The 23,061-nt window shown below is 33.3% G+C and overlaps 1 protein-coding gene across 4 annotated transcripts; it reads left to right on the top strand.

Moving 5' to 3' along the window:
• Position 1: 1 nt before the first annotated feature.
• Positions 2-19,334, top strand: GET1 (guided entry of tail-anchored proteins factor 1). 4 transcript variants are annotated; one of them, XM_074300507.1, is made up of 6 exons: positions 2-181; positions 869-981; positions 8,101-8,266; positions 9,002-9,069; positions 14,609-14,723; positions 18,425-19,334. In XM_074300507.1, exons 2-6 carry the CDS (start codon positions 958-960, stop codon positions 18,496-18,498), a joined length of 447 nt encoding a protein of 148 aa, XP_074156608.1. In that variant the 5' UTR covers positions 2-181; positions 869-957; the 3' UTR covers positions 18,499-19,334. The 4 variants fall into 4 exon arrangements, with proteins under 4 accessions (XP_074156608.1, XP_074156606.1, XP_074156607.1 ...); XM_074300505.1 differs by having other exon boundaries at positions 7-181; positions 869-901; XM_074300506.1 differs by lacking the exon at positions 869-981 and having other exon boundaries at positions 13-181.
• The last annotated feature ends 3,727 nt before the right edge of the window (positions 19,335-23,061 follow it).

Here is a 23,061-nt window from a genome sequence, read left to right as displayed (position 1 = left end):
TGAAGCACGATTGCGCAGGCGCCTCGGCGCGGGGAATCCTGGGCAGATTTCTCTGCAGGACCCCAGGAATCTTGTGAAGATGACTTTAGAGGAGAGAGAGGGATGCGTTTGGCTACTCGTGCTTAGCTCTGTATTTGTGTGTAATCTACTTAAGCTTCTCCTCCCCTCCTTCTCTTCTGTCGTAAGTAGCTGCCTTTACCGCATCCCCAATTCCCAGGTTTCCCGGAGCCTCGATGGGGATCGGAGATGTTGAAACTCCTCCCCCTTCATTCTGCCACCCCCCACGTTAGGCCGGAGTCGCCGCCAGGTTGCAGCTTCAGTTAGTTGGGCATCAGTAATCTGGCCCAGCCGGTCCTTCCCTTCTGGTCTCTTTAGGAACCCGAGGAGAAAGGATGACCGGTTTTCTTTCAGATTTAAGGAGCAAAAAAGACCAAAACAAAACAAACAACCCCCCCCCCCAACCCCATTGTTCGTTCCTAAGGTGCTTGCTTATTGCCGACCGGAAGATACATTTTAAGTTAACTTAGGTGTAATTTGAAGAGTGTGGAGACAGTAACTGCCCTCCGGGAGAGTCGGACTGCTGGCACCCATAGTGAACTTTCAGAGCGGAAACTGCAGGGGGGAGGCAGGAGGGGGCGGAACACAAAATTCGGGGCAATGGGAAGGATATGGAATTCCAAGTAGTAGGAGCATTAAGTTGGCCAGCTTCCTTGGAAAACAGCATGAATCCAAGTAATGTGAAGGAGGAAGGAAAGGAAACAAATATTTACTAAGCCCCCATTATGTGCCAGGCACTGTGCTGAGTTCTTTATAATTATTCCATTTGATTCTCACAACATAATACGGTTATATTATCCCCATTTTACAGATGAGAAAACTGAGGCCAAGGATGGCTCAAATAGTAAGTGTTTAAGGCCGTATTTGAAGTCAAGTCTTCTTGCCTCCACGTTCACAACTATGTACACTGTATGTACCACAATGGTATGTACATATCGCTTTCCAAACTGGATGCCTACTTAAAAGTTTTCTGCTTCCACAGAGCTGCCATGGATATTATAGTATTAGATAGTATCTGGCTTTATGTTTTGGACCTCTTTTAGGTTTGTGCTCAGTAGTGGGAATTCTGGATCAAAGGATATGAGCATCTAACTAATTTAAATTTGCTAATTCTTTTCTAGAATAATTGAACCAATTCATAGTTCACCGTGTATTAATATGCCTTTCTGCTTCTTCAGCATTGCCTATTTCCATCTTTTAAAATTCTTAACAATTTGCTGGGCCTGGGGGTGAAACCTCTGAATTGTTTTAATTGGTTTATAATAAGTTTATAATGAAGCATCAATTCTGATAATATATGCATTTCCTAACATAGTAACCATGAAATAACTCATAAAATGCAGTACATAAAATAAAATTGGTAACATACAGAACATTTTTGTTGAAACATTTTGTTTCCTATAATTTTGTGACCTTTTGTGCTAGCATCTCAATAAAACCCAAAAACATTGATTTCAGATGATACTCACTTTTCCTAACATGTGAAATCTCCACTATCATAAATACTGTACAGCAAATAAAATTCTTAAAACTAAAACATTTTTTAACCGGAATCTTATCTTCTGTAATGTCACATGACAGTATGAGAGCATTGCATTATATAGTATACTTTCCTTTTTGTATTTACAAGAAATCACCAAAACTTCACCAGCCAAGTGCTCAAAAGTGCCACAACTCAAAACTGCCTATTTACTGTCTAAAACTGGATGTTTTGTAGACATCTTTTCAGCATCTCTAAAACTGAACTTTTTATCTTCCCCCCCAAACCCTCCCCTCTTCCAAACTTCCCTATTACTGTGGAGGGCACCATACTCACAACTGTATCCAGTATAGGGATGATGGTCTGAGAAGGAAGTGAGAGGTGAAGGGATTAGAGGTCCTGGTGAGGACCAAGAACAAGGTTAAGGTTTGCAAAGCAATGGGAAAGAAAGATTGATAGTATATTGTGATCAGAGAATGGAATTTCAGAGTTCAGTGCATGTGAAACACTTGTGAGTGATAGATTAACTCTTGCTAAAATGAGGTGGAAGAGTAGGTTGTAGAAAATAAGGAAATTGAGCAACTAGAAAATGAAGGTGGTTGAAGCAGCTTTGTATGAAGTGTCTTTATATATTGAACAGAGAGTTGAGAAAGAGAGCAAGACTGTGATGGAGGCATTGAGTTCCTTGAGTAAAGGATAATATCCTGAAGGTTAATAAATAAAGAGTTAAAATAATCTTGTTTAGATGATAAATACAGATCAAATGAAGCTCAGAGGAGAAGAGGTTCTTGAGGTATGGTGAGAGAGGGACAGCATGAAAGTTGGAGAGCAAGTAACATTCTAACTCCACCACAGCCAGTGATTTGGGAGGGGAAGAGGAGAGAATGGTGAGTGAAATTACAGTCACTTTTGGAAAGAGTGGTCAGGGAACCTTTCATCAGAAGAGAACCAAATCTCATTGAGTGTAAGAAGAAGATGGAAGTATTGAGAAATTAAGATGACAGAAAGCTTGTCAGTTACTGAAGAGGTAATTCATAGAATACATAGCAAAGAGTGGGTGCTTTAGAATGAGATGTTGGGAAGGATATAGATTGAGAGAAATAAATGTAGGATGTTTCAATAACAGCCATGTGTTGGTAGAACTATGAATTGCTGGGAAACACTAGTTTTTCTTTTTTCTTTATTATTTCATGTTCTTCCAGTTGAATGTAAAAACAAAAGAAAGCCAAGAGACATTAAAAAAAAAAAAAAAAAAAGTATGATTTGATCTGCATTCAGACTCGACTCTAGAAGTTTTTTCCTTCAGAATTGTCTTGGGTCATTTTATAACTCTGAGATAACAGTATAAAAATAGTTAAATAATTCACAGTGGATTATTGAATAATATTTCTATTACTATGTACAATGTTTTCTTAGTTCTGCTCATTTCACTTTGCATCAGTTCATATAAATATTTCCAGGTTTTTCTGAAAGCATATTGCTCATCATTTTTTATAGAAAAATAATATTCTCTCACAATCATATACCACAATTTATTCAGCCATTCCTCAATTTCTGGGTATTCCCTCAATTTCCAATTAAAAGAGCTGCTATAAATATTTTTATGTATAGATCCTTTTCCTTTTTTTTTTTTTTAATCTCTTAGTAGACTATTGCAGAGTCAAAGAGTATGCATGGTTTTATAGCTTTCTGTGAATAGTTCAGATTCTTCTCCAGAGGTTACATTAGTGTCTCAGTTTTTTGTATCTCATCCAACATTCGTTGTTTTCCTTTTCTGACACAATAACCAATCTGGTAGATGTAGGGTGGTACCTCAGTTGTATTTGCATTTCTTTGATCAGTAGTTATTTAGAACATTTTTCATATAATTATAGATAGCTTTGATTTTTTTGTCAGAAAACTGCCTGGTTAATACCCTTTGATCACTTATCAATTGGGAAGTGGCTTTTATTTTTAAAAATAAATTTGTCTCAATTATATATTTGTAAAATGAAGCCTTTTTCATAGAAATTTGTTATAATTTTTTTTTTCAGTCATTATTACTAATCATAATTTTCTTCTATCTTATTTTCCCCTGTTTATTCTACTCTCTCTTTTCTGTCCATCCTCAAAATTCTTTTCTTTTTAACTACTTCTGACTACCTTTCTCAATCTGCCCTTCCTTCAATCAGTATTTTCCCTCACCACCCCTACACATACTTCTTGGTTCCTCTTCATCCTGCTTTCCTGGGGGGTAAGATAGAATTCTAACCCAACTGGGTGTGATTATTATTCCTTTGAATAAGAATAAGGTTCACGGGTTTCCCCCCTTCCTCTCACCTTATCCTTCTCTCTACTGTAAAAGAGCTCTTTGGTGCCTCTTTTTTTGTGAAATAAGTCACTCCTCTCTTCTCCCAGTGAATTCCTTATATTTACATTTTTTTAGATATCCCATACATTCAAGTCAAACCCATGCCCTCTGTCACATATATTTCTTTTTATCTGCCTATCTAATTTTTATAGAATTATTTTTTTCAGTGTGCTTTTTATATATTTTTAATTTGACCAGTTCTACTTTTTGAGGAGTTCTCCACTCAATTGGATTTTTTGTGCATCATTTACCAATTGGCCTATTCTGTTTTTTAAGATGTTATTTTCTTTCTTTCTTTTTTTTTTTCTCCTTTGCCAAGCTGTTTAATCTTTTTTCGTTATTTCCTTGTATCATTCTCTTGTCTTTTCACATTTTTTCTCTTGTTTCTCTTATTTGAACTTTTTGAAAAAGCCCTTCCATGAATTCTTTTGGGGAAGCCATGAGACCAATTCACATTTTGCTTTGAAGTTTTGGATGTAGCAGTTTTGACTATGTTAACTTCTGAATTTGTGTATTAATCTTTGTCACTGTAGTTACTTTCTGTGTTAAGGTTCCTTTTTTGATTGTTATTTGCTTATTTTTTTAGTCTATAGCTTGATTTTTTAACTCCTTTTTAAAAATTATAGCTTTTTATTTACAAGGCATATGCATGGGTAATTTTTCAGCATTGACCCTTGAAAAACCTTCTGTTCCAAATTTTCCCTTCCTTCCCCTCACCTCCTCCCCTAGATGGCAGGTAGACCAATGCATGTTAGATATGTTGAAGTATATGTTAAATGCAATATATGTATACATATTTATATAGTTATCTTGCTGCACAAGAAAAATTGGATTTAGAAATAAGGTAAAAATAACCTGAGAAGGAAAAGAAAAAGGCAAGTGGATAATAACAGAAGAAGTATAAATGCTATGTTGTGGTCCACACTCATTTCCCATAGTTCTTTCTTAACTCCTCCTTTCTTGCTGGTACTCTTAAAGGTAGTTTGGGGGCTCTGTAAATTTAAATTTCTTCAAAGAAATCAATGATCCGAGGAGAGATATGGTCACTACTCTCCTGGCCTGTGCTCTAGTCTATGAGCAACCACAAATACTCTTTTCTACTGTATTGTGACCAGGATCCCTGTTCCCCTGCAGCCACAAGTTTTGGTGTACTAGTGTTCCTGGGCTTTTGACAAGTTATGACCCTCCTTAACATCTGTGTGCTAAAAGCTCTGGAATCCTCCCTTGCTTCATTGATACTTGTCCCTAAGACCTTTTGCTGGTTTGCTGGGGTTTGGCCTGTGCTGGACTGTGCTTCACTTTCATCCTAATACGAAAGACTTTTCCTACTGACCCTAATAAGTTGTCTTGGGCTAGAAAATTGTTTCAATCCATCCTTTTGTGGTGTCTGTTACTCCAGAATTTGTTTTGAGGTGTTATTTAAAGTTGTTTGGAGGGGAATTTGGGAGAACTCAAGTGAGTTATATTCTCCCAACACTATAATCCCCACTCCCCCTTTTTATTGTTTTCTTTCTTCTGGTTATATAAGTACATTAATTTTTTAAAATAACATCTTAGTGCATCATATTGAGAGAGAAAAGTCAGAAAAAAAAACATGAAAGAAAAAGAAAAAGGAAAAAAAAAGTGAATATAGCAGAAGCGGTTTTCTATCCAAAGTTTATTGGAATTGCTTTGTATCATTGAACCTTTGAGAACTAAAGTCTTTCATAGTTGATCATCACACAGTACTCTTACTATGTACAATGTTATTCTTGGTTCTACTTGTTTTGCTCATCATTCATTCATGTAAATCTTTCCAGGCCTTTCTAAAATCAATTTGTTCATTTTTTAATAGAACAGTAATATTCCATTACTTCATATAACCTATTTAGTTATTCCCTAATTAATGGGCATTACTAATTTTCTAGTTCTTTGCCATCAGAAAAAGAGTTGCTACAACATTTTTGCACATGTGGCTCCTTTTTTCCTCCTTTTTGATTTCCTTAGGATGCAGACCCAGTAATAGGACTGCTGGTTCAAAAGGTGTACATAGTTTTATAGCCCTTTGGCCACAGTTCCAGATTGCTCTCCAGAGTGGTTGGATCATTTTACAACTCCACCAACAATACATTAGAGTCCCAGTTTCCCCACATGCCCTCCAACATTTATCATTATCTTTTCCTGTCATTTTAAATGCCAATCTGAGAGTTGTGAGGTGGTACCTCAGAGTTGTTTTAATTTGCATTTCTCCAATCAGTAGTAATTTAGAACTTTTTTTCATATGATTATAGATGGCTTTAATTTTATCATCTTAAATTGTCTGTTCATATTCTTTGAAACACTTTAATTATTCAAGAAAAATTCCTTGACTTAGATTCACTACTGAATACAAATCCTGAGGAATAAAGATAGGAAGGCACTATATATACTAAAATTTTTCTAGCCTCACTTTCTATGATAGCAAAAAACTAGAAATAAAGTGAATTCCCATCAATTGAGGACAGACTGAACAAATTGTGATACATCAATGTAAAATAATGTTATTTTATTGTAAGAAGTGACAAATATGAAGAATTTAGAAAAACATGAAAATACTTGTTTGAGGCTTTGTAGGTCCATAACCAACATTTGTGGTAAATAGAATTTGCAGAATAGTATACTTACTGACTTAAATAATATAAATTGAAATGTTGAAAAGTAGCTTAATTCCTGATTATGTAATGACTACACTAGAAAACAAATAATAACACATGGACTTCTTATGTTGGTAGTGAAGTGTGTGAATAGGGGAAGGATAACTGGTTACGGATCACAGCTTATGCTCTATAACTTTTAGACACAGTTAATATGTAGGTTTTGGTGAATTTTTTTTTTTTATGTTTTGTTAGAAGAAAATGTTCAAGGGGGAGGAGTAGTATGGGAAAATGAGTAATATTTTTAAAAACAGAGGGAGTAATGTTATTTTTTAAAAGACCTTAGAGAAAAAATTTTTTTTTCTGTTATTTTAGTTGCCAATAACAGTTCTTTATTTTTCAAATGGGCAGCTAGGTTTATCTGTGGATAGAGTACCAATACTGGAGTGAGGAAGACTCATCTTTCTGAATTCAAATCTGCTTTCAGACACTTTTTATCAAAGTGATCCTGGGCAAGTCACTTAACCCTGTTTGTGTGGATTTATTTTGTATCCTGCAACTTTGCTAAAGTTCTGAATAGTTTCTAATAGTTTTTTAGTTGATGCTCTGGGATTCTCTAAGAATACTATCATATCATCTGCAAAGAATAATTTGATTTCCTCATTACCTACACTAATTCCTTTAATCTCTTTTTGTTCTCTTATTACCAAACCTAACATTTCTAATACACTGTTGAATAGTAATGGTGACAGTGGGCAACTTGTTTCACCTCTGATCTTATTGGGAATGGTTCCAGTTTATCCCCATTATGTATGATGTTTGCTGATGGTTTTAAATAGCTGCTACTGATCATTTTAAGGAAAACTCTATTTAAATATTCCTATACTCTAGTGTTTTTAATAAGAATAGATATTGGATTTTGTCAAATGTTTTTTCTGCATCTGTGATATCTAAACCAGCTCTTGGAGGACTTCAGGATGAGCCCGAGTTCTTGGTCTTAGTGGAGGAGTAAAGGAGGCAGGACAGCCACTATGAGGCTGGTCAGAGATGGAGTCTGGCATCTGAAGTCTGGAGCCTGAAGTCTTCTCTGTGTCTGTGGCTGAAGCTCCCTTAAATACTTCAGTACGATTATATCACTACAACACACTAAGCACACGCAACCATTACATCACCATACTAAGTACTAAGTGTATGCTTAACTAAAAGTACTTTGCTGACCTAGATTCAAGTCCACCTTTTCAGAGTTCCAGCCCTCTACATGTTTGCCTCTGTTTCCTCAGCTGTAAAATGAACTGGAGAAGAAAATTGCAAACTACTTGCAAACTACTCTAATATATTTGCCAAAACAACTCTAAATGGAGTCATGGAGCATTAGATTTGATTGAAAAATCACTGAACAACTTTGATTGCTTTGTATAAGTTTTCTTATTTGGATTTTGACTATATATTTTTCAATTAAAAATATTTAAAAAATGCTTCAATTTAATTCCTTATCTGATAATCATGATATGTGCTATATAAAAAAGTGGTAAACAAGAGGATACTACTAGTAATGATTTTTGATTGAATAGCACTTTAAATATTTGCTTTTTTTTGGTCAGATATCCAAGCTGCTACAAAAGGATGTAGACCAAGAGTCCCAGATGAGAGCAGAAATACAAACCATGAAACAAGATCTTTCAGCTATTAGTATGATGGATGAATTTGCCAAATATGCCAGACTAGAACGAAAGATTAATAAAATGACTGATAAGCTTAAAACTCATGGTATGATATTTATTACTTGCAACATGCTTACAGATAATTCAGATTGATACTTTTAATGCAAGTTTTTCTTTTCATGTAAAATTAATGTGAAAATTTTTAGAATGATTATGAATATTTTTTCCTGGGTAGTCTTTTTTAGTACTAGTAGAAATTTTAAAAAGGAAAATAATTCAACTAGAAACAGTATTTATGATTATAATGCACTCTTACTTGCCAAGTACTAAGGAATATTCTAAGTTATCTCAAAGCTTAGATGGATATTTACTCTAGCATAGAATCAATCTAGATAAAATGACTTCAGACAGAAAGTCTCATGATAGATTATTAGGGATTTTTATTATACCTCCAGGAAGATGCCAAGGGTGAATTTTTACCACCAAAATAAAGGTGACATATACAAATTTGTTTGGTTGGCATGAGGCAGAGGAAAGTTTTCTGTTACTGTCTTATAACAAATTGTCTTTTTACTTGTACATAGGAAAGTTAATCAGAATATTGAATAAAATTAGATAAGTGTCTGCAACAATGAAGTGAATCTCATTTAGAGTCTATAGATTAAAGGGGAAACTTATAAAGTCACATATTGTGGAAATATACCAGACTTATTATTAAGGAGGGAGGGTTGAGAATAACAGTTGAGAGTTTTAAAATCCTTATATATTAAATCTTTTAAAAAAAGAAAACTTATTTCCATCTATATAAATTGTCCTTCTCATTCTGTCTTTTTCCTTCCAGTGAAAGCACGAACAGCTCAATTAGCCAAAATTAAATGGGTCATAAACATTGTTTTTTATATATTACAGGTAAGCATTCTTTGATTTTTTTAATAATTTTGGAAATCTTATTATGTGCTATTATTAAGAGAATATGTGTTATTAAATCTGTTTAATTTTATATTTCATATTCTGTCTCCCAGGATGGAGGGCAAAGTATAATGCATTCTATGAAATAAGTTTGGGGAATACCTAATAGTTATGTGCATTTTTCTTTGCTATCATGTTGAGGATTCTTCTGGTGTATTGCTCTGATATCAATATATAGAATGAACATATATACACATGTATATATATATCCTATACATAGAATGTAATGTAAAGACAATTGGATCTGGAGTCTTCAGTAGGTTTGAGTCCTGTCCCTGTCATTTAGTAGCTGTGTACTTTAGACAAGTTGCTCTACATCTCAGGGCCTTCATCAAATTTAAGGATTTGTCAGTTCATTTAGATAGCAGAACTGAAAACATGGTACAGTGGAGCTCAGTCTAGATTCAGAGATTGAATTTAAAGTTTAGCTCTAGTACTTACACATTTAAAGAGTCAGTTAACCTTTCTTGGCCTTAGGCTATTCATTTTGCAAAAGGAACAGATTGAGTTTGATGATCTCTACAATCTTCTAGCACAAAATTTTTGATCCTATAAGATAGCATCTTATGGTTTTGTCTGATATATAAACTGTTGACTTTGAAACAGAGCTAGTCTGCTTGGCCACAGGAAAGGTGATGTTTGTATTTAAAGCTATCTGGTCACTAGTGAAATGAGGATAAGATGTGACTATAACAGCTGAACCTCAGTGGCAGAATGTTATAGAAATGCTTTAGTGGTAATCCAGGGAAAGAATTTCAGACAGTGGGATAGCTAGCATATGATACTGTAAGCTTTATAAAGTATTTTATCTGTGTTTTTTCTGTGTATCATTTCATCTTAATAACCCTAGATGCTAGTATTATTATCCACATTTTACATTTCACATTTTACAGATGAGAAAACTGAGGTACATGTAGCTAGTAAGTGTCTGAGGCAAGATTCAAACTCAGGTCTTTAACCACAGATCCTGCATTCTATCTCTTGTTCCACCTAGCAACCCAAAAAGACATATAGAATTAGATCAGAGTAGAAATTCCACAGATCCAGATCTAGAGAGACAACTCCAGACTCCATTGCCTGTGATAAGTCTGTGCAAGAGTTTTTGACTGAATGAAAATTTTCCTCTGTCTTGAGCTAGAAACTTTTGAAACCTCATCTGGCATCTATCCTAGGTAGAGTTGAGGTAGAAGGAGAAAATGGGCTATATGCCCCATGAACCACATTAATTATGCCACTCTATGACTAGAGAAGTGAAAAGTCTACTGCACTGAAACTACTAATGATTTTTCAGTTGCAGAATTCATTGTTCTTTTCTCAGTTTTCATCCTTGACTCCTCTGTAGCTTTTGATATCACTGGTCTATCTTTTCCTAGATTGTCTTACTCTCTTGGCTTTTGTAACATACTTTTCTGTTTCTCCTCTTACTTGTCATCATCCATATTTCACCCTTTTTCTAGGCTTTGAACTAGATCCCTCTTCTTTCTCTACACACATTCTTCTGGTGATTTTTCATTAGCTCCTATGGGTTCAGTTAATTATATTCAGATAATTTCCAAGTCTTTACAAACATACAAAAAAAACATTTTATTTTCTGTATTCTACCCCTTCATTACCAACTATTCACCAGACATATCTAAGGCAATATTCTATCTTTTCCTCTCAGTAATTCCAATGCCCCTTCTATCAAAAACAAAACAAAAAAAAAAAAAAAGAAAAAGAAAAAAGAAAAAACCCTAAAAATCATCCCTCCTTTGAAACTACTCTTTCTTCTTTTATACAGTGTTTTCCAAAGATTCTGGGAAATTTAAGTTTTAATAGCTTTTTAATAGCTTAAAACATCTTTGGGACCTCCTATATGGAGGACACCATTAACTTTCTAGTTCCTTAGGTTCACAACCTCAGTATTATTCTTGACAATTCTTCCTCATTTCTTTATATCCACTCATTTGTAATTCTTGTAAATTCTTCTTCCAAGCTATATCTAATTTTCATTCTTTTTCTTTCTAGTGCCTCATCACCTCTCACTTAGGCTATTGTACTAGCTTCCTAATTGATATCCCTGGTCCAGTTTTTCCCATCAATTCTAGTTTCCATTCAGTTGCTAATGAATCTTTATAAATCTTAGTTCTGTTTTCACTTCTCTGCTGAAGAATCTTCAGTGACTCACTATTATTTCTAAAAATATGGTATAAATATAAGTAACTATTCTGTGTCTTTTTATTTTTTTGCTGAGGCAATTGGGGTAAAGTGACTTGCCTAGGGTCACACAGCCAGGAAGTGTTTAGTGTCTAAGACCAGATTTGAACTAGGGTTCTCCTGACTTTAGGGCTGGTGCTCTTTCCACTGTGCCACCTAACCGCTCCTCTCTTTATTCTGTATTTAAACTTTTCACTCTCTGATTCCATTATATCTTTGCAGAATTATTTCACATTTTTTTTTCCTTTACATATTGCACATTCCACCTATACCAGACTATTTGTTCTCTGAATGTAGTACTCTGTTTTTCTGCTTTTGTGCAAGCATATTCCCCCATAGGGGAACTTGGAATATATTCTTTCCTCACATCTCCTTCTTAAAAAGTCTTAGTTTCCTATGAGGCTTATCCTTAGGTGTCACTTCTTACTCAGAATTTCAACTGATAGTCTTCTGGGAGTAGAGCCAAATGACAGAGTAGAGAAAGCACTCATCTGAGCCCTTCAAACAACTTTAAAATAATGTCTCAAAACATTCTACAGTGGCAGGAGCCAATAAAAAAGGTCTGAGTGAGACGTTCTAGTATAAGACAGCTTAGCAGTTATACAGGAGTGGAGCCCATGTAGATGAAACAACTATGGTGGAACTAGGTGGTATTGAGAGAAGGAGCAGCTGCTTTGTGAACTCCCAAATCAGAAATGCTTAGCTAAGCAGATTTGGAAACTGGTGAGAAAGAGAGACTATAGGGGACCCCTGTGCTAGCACTAAATGAAAAACCTATCACTTTTTAGCAATTCCATTGCCTATTACCTACTTTGCCTATTGCTTATTTTGGGGTCATATTTCAAGGTCAGGGAGGATTATTTTCAGTCAAGAGGGAGAGAAACTCTGAGGGGAATCTATCAATTCCATTGTCTGTACCACTTTGGGGTCATAATTCAAGAATATGGAGGAGCACTTTCAGTTAAAGAAACCATCCAAGTCAGTATCACTTTAAGTCCTAAGGGATCAGGAATTTTTTTTGGATAAAAATCAGAAGGTATATCAGAGAGCAGTGACCATATCTTCCTTACTTCGCATTCCCTTAAAAGCAGCAAACACTTCTATACCTCCAGAATAGTGTAATACAGTGGACTTGGTAATTCTGTGACAGGGTAGAATATTGGACCAAATCTGGTAAGATGAAATTTAGAGGATTTATAAAGTTCATATAAACTGAGTTCTGTTCCATGGATCAGGGAGTTGAACTATTAAAAAAAAAGTTTCCCAGTAGAAAATATAAGATAAAAGTTTGGGGAAGAGCTTTTGACTTTGTTTCCAAACTAATTCAAAGAGAATATATTCTATCTAAATTTGAGAAGAAAAAACAATATGTTAGATTGAAAAAAGTCGAGACCAAATACAATGAGTTAATGAGGCATTAGCTGTTTTGGTTATGCATCAGTTATAGGCAGTAATCCCTGTAGATATTGGCATGTAATATAGTGAAATGGAAATATTTCATAGAATGCTTTATGACTGTTACAGCAACATTTTGTGATGATCAGCTATGATAAATGTTAACTCTTCTCAGCAATAATGATCCAAAACAATTCCAGAAGACTCATGATAGAAAATTCTATTCATATCCAGAGAAAAAACTATGGATTTTGAACACCGATTGAAACACTGTTTTCATTTTTTGTTTTTTTTGTTTTGTTTTGTTTTGTTTTGAGGAAATGTATTTAATGTGATTGTACATGGATCAGATTGTTTGCCTTCTTGGGGATTAGAGAAGGAGAAAAATTTGTTACTCAAAATCTTATCAAAAAGGAATATCGAAAACTAGTGTTACATGTAATTAGAAAAATAAAATACTATGAAAAGAAAAAGAAAAAAGACCTTATATGTTTTATGTATAGTTAACATCTACTTTTTTATAATTATATTAATAAGCTTACATAAATAAAACCTGTTCATAAACCTTAAATTTTTTTTATTCATTTTGAACTTAAATACAAAGAGACTAAAAAAGGATATTTCTGTGTATATAGCACAGAATAAAAAAGATTCAATATAAAACTATATATTTCCATTTCAAACTATTTTAAAAAACCTATGTAATCTATATAGTTTCAAAGCTATGCTACTTTTCTGTGCTTCCTTCTAAGTTTTCATTTATCCTCTTTAATGCCACTTTTGTTTTTTTCTCCTTCCCCATTCTATCCTAGAGAAGGTTACTATTAGACACAAATATATGTGTGTATAACATATATGATATATGTATGTGCATATATAAATGTTTATGTAAAACTATTATCCATATTTCTTTTTATCAGTTGTTTTTCTGGAAGTGGATAGCATCTTCCTTCATTGATCCTTAGTAGTTGATTTGAATATTTGTAATACTCAAAATGAATTAATTATTCAAAGTTGTTCTTTGAACAATATTGCTGCTATGGGTGTATAGTGTTCTCTTGATTCTGCACATTTTACCCTAAATTACTTGCAAGTCTTTCTATGTTTTTCTAAAATCAACCAGGTCATTATTTCTTCTAGCACAGTAGTATTTCATCATAATCAAAAACCACAACTTGTGCCATTTTCCAATTGATGGGTATCCCCCAAATTTCCAGTTCTTTGCTATCACAAAAACGAACTGCTTTAAATGTTTAAGAACATATAGATTCTTTTCCTTTTTCCCTGATAATCTGGGAAATAGATTTAATAATAGCATTGCAGGATCAGTTTTGTAAATCTTTGAGTATAATTCTAGATTGTTCTCTAAAAAGTTAATTCACAATTCTAACAGTGAGTTGGTGTCCCAGTTTTTCACATTCCTTTCAACATTTGTTGTATGTGTAATTGAACAAAATAGTTCATTATATAATTGTTTTGGTTTCATCTTCAATCATGATATATTTACCGTTTTTGTTTTTAATACTAGTGATTTGGTTTTCTTTCTTTTTAAAAATCATATTAATGAATGGTTTATCTTATTGGTTCTAATTTAATTATATATTCAGTGATTTTCTTAATTCAGTTTTATTAATCTTAATTTTTTTTTAAGATTTCCAATTTGATTTTTAATTGCGATTTTCACTTATTCTTTTTCTAGTTTTTTGAAAATTACATACCCAGTTAATTGAGCTGTTCTTTCTCTATTGATGTAAGCATTTGGAGATGCAGGTTTTCTTTTGCTTATGGTTTTTGCTGCATTCCATAGGTTTTGATATGTTACTTCTTATTATTCTTCCATAAATTTTGTATTAATGCTATGTTTCACTTACCAGAATTTTTTTCCTAGGCTTTATTAATGATCTCACTTATTTGGAAGTATTATTCGGATCCTGTGACTGTGCTACCAAGTAAATGGATAGCTCCATTAGAACGGTTAGTGGCATTTCCTACTGGAGTAGCAGGTAAGACCCTTTGGCAAACAATCTGATATTCGATAAATAAGTCATCGATCAGTGGAATAGATTAACTGCACAGAATACAGAAATAAGTGATTTCAGTAATCTAGTGTTTGATAAATCCCAGAATCCAAGTAATTGGGGCAAGAACTCACATTGTTTTCTAATTTTACAGTAGTTTTTATTCAATCTGGGAGAAAGCAAACCTAATAGACCAACATCTCATATTGTACATCTAGAAAGATCGAAATGAGTACATGATTTTGACAAATGTGTGATATGATAAGCAAATTAAGGGGTTATGGAAAAATTACATGACAGAAGTATTTATAAGGGAAGACCAAATAAGAGGAAGTAAAATAGATAATTTTGATTACCTTAAATTTAAAAGGTTTTACACAAAAACAGTCCAGACAAAATTAGAAGAAAAGTAGGAAGCTGGGGAAATCTTTACAGCAAATTTCTCTGACAGAAAAGGTCTCATTTCTCATATGCATAGGGAATTAAACTAGACATATAATTAAATACATGCATAATGTTTATATTTTATATATATAATTAAACCAATTATATAAAAATAAGAGCTATTCCCCAATTGACAAATGTCTAGTGGATATGAATAGGCAGTTTTCAGTTGAAGAAATCAAAACTATCATTATTCATATAAAAACAGTTATCAAAATCACTAATAATCAGAGAAATGAAAATTGAAATAACTGGGAGGTACAATCTTATACCTCTCAAATTAGCTAAGATGACATTTAATAAAAGTAAAAATTTTTAAAGGGGATGTGGGAAAATATATGCACTGGTGAAGCTGTAAACTAGGCTAATCATTCTGGAAAGTGATTTGGAACTATATCCAAAAGATATTAAACTTATGCCTGCTGTTTAACCCAGCAACATCATTACTAACACAAACTAAAGGAAAAGGACCTATACATACAAAAATAGCTCTTTTTTGTGGTGGCAGAAAATTGGAAACTGAGGTAATATTTATCAATTGATTTAGAGCTGACCAAGTTGCAGTATATGAATATGAATACAATTTTGCTAAGTCTTAGTTTCAGAAAAACCTGGGAAGACTTGTATGAGCTGAAAGTGAAGTGAGCAGAACCAGGACAACATTGTACACTGTAACAGCAATATTGTAACAGCAATCAACTGTGAAAGACTTTGCTACTTTGATCATAACATTGATCTCTGACAATTTCAAATGAACTCAATTATTTTCTTTCCCTTTGCTTATTTTTCTTGCCTCACCTTCTTTTCTTAACATAGCTAATGTGGAAATATGTTTTTCACAATCTTACATATATAATGGATATTGTATTTCTTGCCATATTAATAAGTTCAGGAGGGAGAGAAATAGAAACTGAAAACAAAAAAAAATTTAAATATGTTCTGTGGTGAAAATTAATGAAAATATATACTAGTGTAAGTAGTGTAAATTTTAATATACATGTACGTAGGAGAAGAGAAATGTGGCTCAAATATTTTTATAATTATAAACAAAAATTTCTGTTAAGGAAATTATATCTGAATTATATTTTTCCCCCTAGATTAGACCCCTCCTGGGGGTTGCGAGTGAGACATCTTCTGAATAATATGTATAGCCCATTAAAACAATTTTTTAAATAGCCAGATCTTAATATATACACACATCTTATTTTGCATCTTGAGCCTATCATCTCTCAGGAATCATGTAACATTTCTTCATTTGTGATTGTCTAGAATCACAGTTGATCATTGTATCTGTTGGAATTCTTAATTCTTTCCAAGTTACTTGATTATACAATATTGTTGTTATTGTATAATTTGTCCTACAGAGTCTCCTTACTTAATTCTGCATCATTTCATACATTTTCACATTTCTCTGAAATTTTCCCTTTCATAATTTCTTATGGCACAGTAGTATTCCCTTACATTCATATGTGATAATTTGTGTAGTCATTCCTCAATTGTTAGTTTGATACGGCAAATATTTTCATTCATATAAATCCTTTCCTCTTTCTTTAATCTCTTTGGCGTATAGGACCAATCGAGATATTACTGGATTAAAAGTTATATAAATAGTTAAGTAACTTTGTAGGGATGGTTGCAATTTGGTTTCTAGAATAACTGGACCAATTTATAGTTCCAGCACAATTGCATTAAGGTATTTTTCTCCCTATAGCCTCTCCCTCCTTTGTAATTTTCCCTTTTATGGTCATCCTTGTCAATTTGATGATTATGAGGTGAAACCTCAGAGTTGCTTTAATTTGTAATTATCTAATTGTCATTGATTTAGAGCATTTTTTCTATGGTTGTAGGTAGCTCGTTTTTTTTTTTTTCTCCCCATATCCTTTGATCATTTGGTAGTTGGAGAATGGTCCCTATTTTATAAACATTTGAATCAATACCTTATATGTCTTAGAATTGAGACCTTTGTTAGAGAAAATTATGAAGACTTTCCCCCCCAATTTAATTGTTTCCTTTCTGTTCTTAATGCATTGATTTGCATTTGTGCATAACTATAATGTCCAGGCTAGCTCTCTGGAGGACCTCAGAATCGGTCAGAGTCAGGATCAGTCAAAGTCCTTGGTCTTTAGGAGGATAAGTGAAGGAGGCAGGCAAGCTGCCATGCAGCTTGCCAAAGATGAATCCTAGACTCTGTAGTCTGGAGCCTGAAGTCTCTCTCTAGCTTGCAGAGTGACTCTGACCTCTTTCCCTCAGCCCAACAGTTATTGCCTACGATAACCTCACCACCACACAATCAGCAAGCACTAATTGTGAGGAGAGGCATCACATCACCATCTCATCTAAATATATGTATATAGAGCCATTATCTCATATCAAATAGATAATTAGCCTTAAGTGCTCTGCTGTCTCAGATTCAAGTACACCTTTTCAGAGCTTCAGCCCTGTACCCATAACCAAGTTATTTTAGTTGAAGGTTTTCTTGAACAATTCAGAATGTCAACACTTTTTGGTAGTGATTTTATGTCAGACATAAGACATATAAGTATATATATATAAACACATATATGTATGTATGCATATATATGTGTGTATACATATTTTCCATCCCAAAAGTAAATAAATGAATACCCACAAATATATGATCCAGAGCTATGATTTTTCTGGAGAAAGGTACTTTTTCTAGAAGGAAACTCCCTTTACACATGAAAATAGGCAAATGTTCTTCAATCTATAGTTTTATAGATTGGGGCTTGGGACACTGAGAGATTAAGTGGCTTATTTAGAATTTTGGAAATAATTATAGTGTTGGTCAGAGATAGATTTTTGAACTTAGTTATCATATTGGGGTTTTTTGGTTTTTGTTTTGTTTTTTTGCTGAGGCAATTGGGGTTAAGTAACTTGCTCAGGGTCACACAGCTAGGACGTGTGACTTCAGGGTTGGTGCTCTATCCACTGTGCCACCTATCTGCCCCCATCATATTGTTTTTTTATAGTTGCTTTGTAAATCTCTCAAATGGTAATATACAGAGTACTTCAATATTTAAAAAGTGCAAAAACAAATTGTGAAATGTCTTTTACTATATTTAGGAATATAGACCTTTGCTTGTATAAAAACAAACAAATGATTTGAGAATAAGAAAATATGAATTCTTTCTTTGGAAAATTTTGTCTATTCTAAATTAGCTATAAATTTAGTAATGATATCAGCCTATTATATGTAGATTTTTTTTTTAATCATTTTTCAGGTGGTGTTGGAATTACTTGTTGGCTTGTCGTTTGTAATAAAGTTGTGGCTATCATGCTTCATCCTTTTAGTTGAAAAGAAGAATGAACTCCAGGACTTTAAATTACTTTTCCACTATCAGAATTAAGAATCTAGTTTAAAGTTTTTCTTTCTACAATATACCTTTTTCTGGAATGTAGGTATACCAAGGCTAAGAAAAAATTGTTTATTATTGTTATAATTGAACCAGAAACATTTTGGTCTGAATATACATACATATCATAAGTTCAATGCTAATTTGTTTTCTTTAATAATGGTGGCATTTATGAGATATTTAATATAATCTAAGATTATTATTATTTTTTTTTTTAGTAAGCACTGTCAGAAAACTAGATGTTTTTAAATTGCCATAAAAGTACTATAAAGTGTTGTTTTAAATCCTGATTTGCTAAAGGAAATAACTTTAATGATACCAGTACTAAAACATGACTTTTTTTTTTTTTTAGTCTGGTCTACAAAATATATTCACTAATACTCAAAGCATTCTTATTATTGCCAAAACTCACTTTATGTTGTGATAGTTGTTGGTGTTAAATCTTTGTTTATCTGTCTTTTCTCTAAGGCTAAACTATAGATTAACTATAAGTTTAGCTTATTGTTAAAAAAAAGTTAGATTTTCATTTTTTATAAATGTTTGTTATATGTTTTGTGCATGAACTGCTTTTGTATGTGAAACTTTTATGAAATTTATATTAATATTTAGACTGAATTTAATATTTATGCTCATGAAATGGCCTTGTTCTGTTAAAAAAAAAAGTTAATTGAAATCTGATTAAATTATTATATCAGATTCCATTTGGACTGTCTATAAAACAACATTGTGTTAAACCTGTGTTATTGGCTTAATAGTAACTAAAAAGCTTTTTTTCAAAGGTTTATAGTAATTTTTACTTAACCAACATTTGTTCATTATGCTAAATCACTGTAGGCATATAGCTTGCCTGTATGTGGGGTTACATAGTTCACAGAGCACTTTCCTTACAAAAACCTTATGATATAATGCAAATATTGTCTTCATTTTACAGGTGAGTAGAATAAGGTTTAGGGAAGTTAAAACTTGTTAATAAATGTTGAAATTGGATTTGAACCCAGATGATCTGAACACTTAAATTCATTTTACAATACTAGAATGCTTTTAGTTTTAGATTGTCAGTCAAAACATTTTTATTAAGTGCATATCATGAATCAGGAACTATGATAAGTATTGAGAATATAAAAGAAAGCAAAAACAATCCCTGCATTAAAGGATCTCATTCATTTGAAAGAGATAACTCCATGCTTATGTGGAAGGGACAACATGAAACTGGTACACACAAGAGATATACAAGTTAGACGAGAGATAATCCAAAAAGGGAAGACATAATAAGATAACCAGAAAAAATGCCCTGTAGAAGGTGGAATTTGAGCTGAGTCTTGCTAGAAGCCAGGGAAGGTAAAACAAGATGAAAGTCCAGGGCATTCCAGGCATGAAGGACAGGCTGCAAAGTCATAGATAGAGAATGGGAGCTAGAGTGTCATTTTCAAGTAGTCTCGTATAGTTAGATTGTATAGTGTTCAGAGGGGAACAAAGTATGAGAAGGCCAGAAACATAGAGAGGGGCCTCATTATTGGAAGCTTTAAATGCCAAAGGGAGTTGATTTTATTTGATCCTGGAAGAAATAGAGAGCCATTGGAGCTCATTAATTCCAGGGGAAAGGATAGGGGACAAAAGGAATTGGGATAGGGAGGTTCTATAACCTGATCAGATCTGTGCTTTAGAAAAATCACCTTTGTATCTGAGGGGAGGATAGATTAAAGTGGAAAAAGACATTAGACAGAAATAGCAATTAGAAAGTTATTGGAATAGTCCATTGGTGAAGGCCTGAAATATGGTTGTAACTGTATGAGTGAAGAGAAGATGGGAAGTTAAAAACAAGGTTTGGCAATGGATTGGATACATAGATTAGTAAGAGTGAGGAGTCAAGGATAATATTGAGATGCAAGCCCGTGTGATTGAGAGGATGACTATGCCCTAGAAAGTATAAGGAAGGTGGGAGGATTTTGAGATAATGACAATGAATAAGTTCTTTTTTGTACATATTGAATTTGAGATATATGATACATTCAGTGTGAGATATATTCAAAAGGAAATTGATGCATTGTTTTCTCCTCAGTAGTTAACATGTGAAGTGTTACTTTAACAATTAGTTGATGAAATTCTCATAGTCAAGATAGCAGATGTATAACAGGATATATAAGAGACTGCCAGTTTTAGCTTGAAACACTTTTATCCAAAGACATGGCAGAGGTAACTGAGAAGAAGCTGTTTGATAGAAGAACCAGGAGAGAGCAGTGTCACAAAAACTTAAGAGTCTAAAAATCTAGAAGAACGTAATAGTGCTGAGAAATCAAGGAGGATCAGTATTGAGCAAAGTCCGTAAGTTATACCTCACTATATCCTTTTTAGCATTATTGGGATTTTTCCTTCCTCTGGCACAGATCCAATTAATCTTTTCTCAAATATTTACTTAAATGGATGCATGATTTTCTCTCTCTGGATGTTTCTTCCTGTGATACATATGCCAACCCATGAATAGCTTTGCATCTTGTGTGATTGTTGTCCTTATTTTCTTAAGTGCTTTCCACTGGGAATCCATCCAGTGTGCTAGAAAACTTTCTTGCTTTCTCCATAAGATGATAAATTTTTAATTGATTTTTAAAGTTTGGAAGTTACATATATTAAGTTATTTGATCATAAAACTTTATGAAGTAGATGGAGAAAACTAATGCCAAGAGACTTTTAAGTGATTTATTTAGTCATATGCAAGTGTATGTAAGAGGAGGGGTTAGAACTCAGATCTTCTATTTTCCAAATCTAGTGCTCTATTCACTTAGCTTTCATAAACATTTGATCCACTGTAAAATGTTGTGAAAGCCAACTTGTTACATATTAATAATGCCCTTATTAGGGATCTATTTTTTGTTCCAATCTTTTTATTTCTCTTATAGTGTCATGTCTTATCTACTCCACAAACATATCTGGGATTGTGATGTCCAAATTTGGTGGCTCTACCATTGATAAGAAAATTGTTATAAAAGTTTTTGCCAGGCTTTTTCATTTTTCTTGTGTTGTCCTTATATTTTCATCCTTAAGTTAGTCCTCAAAATGTTTTGTTCACTTGGATCTCTTGACAAATTTACTTTAAACTGGTTTTATCTCCTTCTCCTTGCTTTTATGAATCAGTACTGCTTTTAATCCATCATACTTCACAAGATTTCATGTTTGAGTTCATATCATACACTATCATTTTGGCCACCATCTCTGTTTACATGATAAATAAATCCTGTTTCTTGATTAAAACGCCTTTTGGGCTCTTTTGGTCTATTTTGTTGATTTATCTTAGTTAACATACTGTATGAAAATAATCTAATCAGTTTTTGTTATTTCTCAATTACCTATTTATCATTATCAGTTGTTAAAAAGTTCAGAATTCAACTGCTTGGAAAATTATAAACTAGTGTGGCAGAAACTAGGCATTGACCCACACTTAATACCATGTACCAACATCAAGTCAAAATGGGTTCATGATCTAGATATAAAGAATGATATTATAAGTAAATTAGAAGAATATAGGATAGTTTACCTCTCAAACCTGTGGAGGAGAAAGGAATTTGTAATCAAAGAAGAACTAGAGATCATTATTGGTTACAAAATAGATAATTTGATAATATTAATTTAAAAAGTTTTTGTACAAACAAAACTAATGCAGACAAGATTAGAAGGGAAGCAATAAACTGGGAAAACATTTTTACATTCAAAGGTTCTGATAAAGACCTCATTTCCAAAATACATGGAGAATTGAGAGGGTCGCTAGATGGCATAGTGGATAGAATACCAGCCCTGAAGTCTGAAGGACCTGAGTTCAAATTTGACCTCAGACACTTAATACTTCCTAGCTATGTGACCCTGGGCAAGTCACTTAACTCCAATTGTCTCAGGAAAAAAAAAAAAAAAAAAAAGCTTTTTGGAGTATTGATTCAAATTTATAAGAAATCCAAGCCATTCTCCAATTGATAAATGGTCAAAGGATAAGAAGACAATTTTCAGATGAAGAAATTTAAACTATTTCTAGTCATATGAAAAGGTGCTCCAAATCACTATTGATCATAGAGATGCAAATTAGAACTGAGATACCACTACACACCTCTCAGATTGGCTAAGATGATAGGAAAAGATAATGATGAATGTTGGAGGGGATGTGGGAAAACTGGGAATAGAACTGTGAACAGATCCAACCATTCTGGAGAACAATTTGGAATTATGCTCAAAAAGTTATCAAATTGTGCATACCCTTTGACTCAGCAATGTTTCCACTGTGCTTATATCCCAAAGAGATCTTAAGGAGGGAAAAAGACCCACATGTGCCAAAATGTTTGTGACAGCCCTTTTTGTAGTGGCTAGAAACTGGAAACTGAATGGATGCCCATCAATTGGAGAATGGCTGAATGAATTGTGGTATATGAATGTTATGGAATATTATTGTTATGTAAGAAATGACCAATAGGATGATTTCAGAGAGGGCTGGAGAAACTTACATGAACTGATGCTAAATAAAATGA

Source organism: Sminthopsis crassicaudata, chromosome 3 (genome assembly GCF_048593235.1).
Source record: "Sminthopsis crassicaudata isolate SCR6 chromosome 3, ASM4859323v1, whole genome shotgun sequence".
NCBI classification, from domain to species: Eukaryota; Metazoa; Chordata; class Mammalia; order Dasyuromorphia; family Dasyuridae; genus Sminthopsis; species Sminthopsis crassicaudata.
This window is presented reverse-complemented; position numbering and strand designations above follow the sequence as displayed.

Coding starts and splice junctions, on each gene's coding strand:
- GET1 (XM_074300505.1), top strand. CDS start 80: ATGACTTTAGAGGAGAGAGAGGGATGCGTTTGGCTACTCGTGCTTAGC. Junction 182..868: donor TCCCCTCCTTCTCTTCTGTC/GTAAGTAGCTGC, acceptor CCCATTTTACAG/ATGAGAAAACTGAGGCCAAG. Junction 8,267..9,001: donor TGATAAGCTTAAAACTCATG/GTATGATATTTA, acceptor TTTTCCTTCCAG/TGAAAGCACGAACAGCTCAA.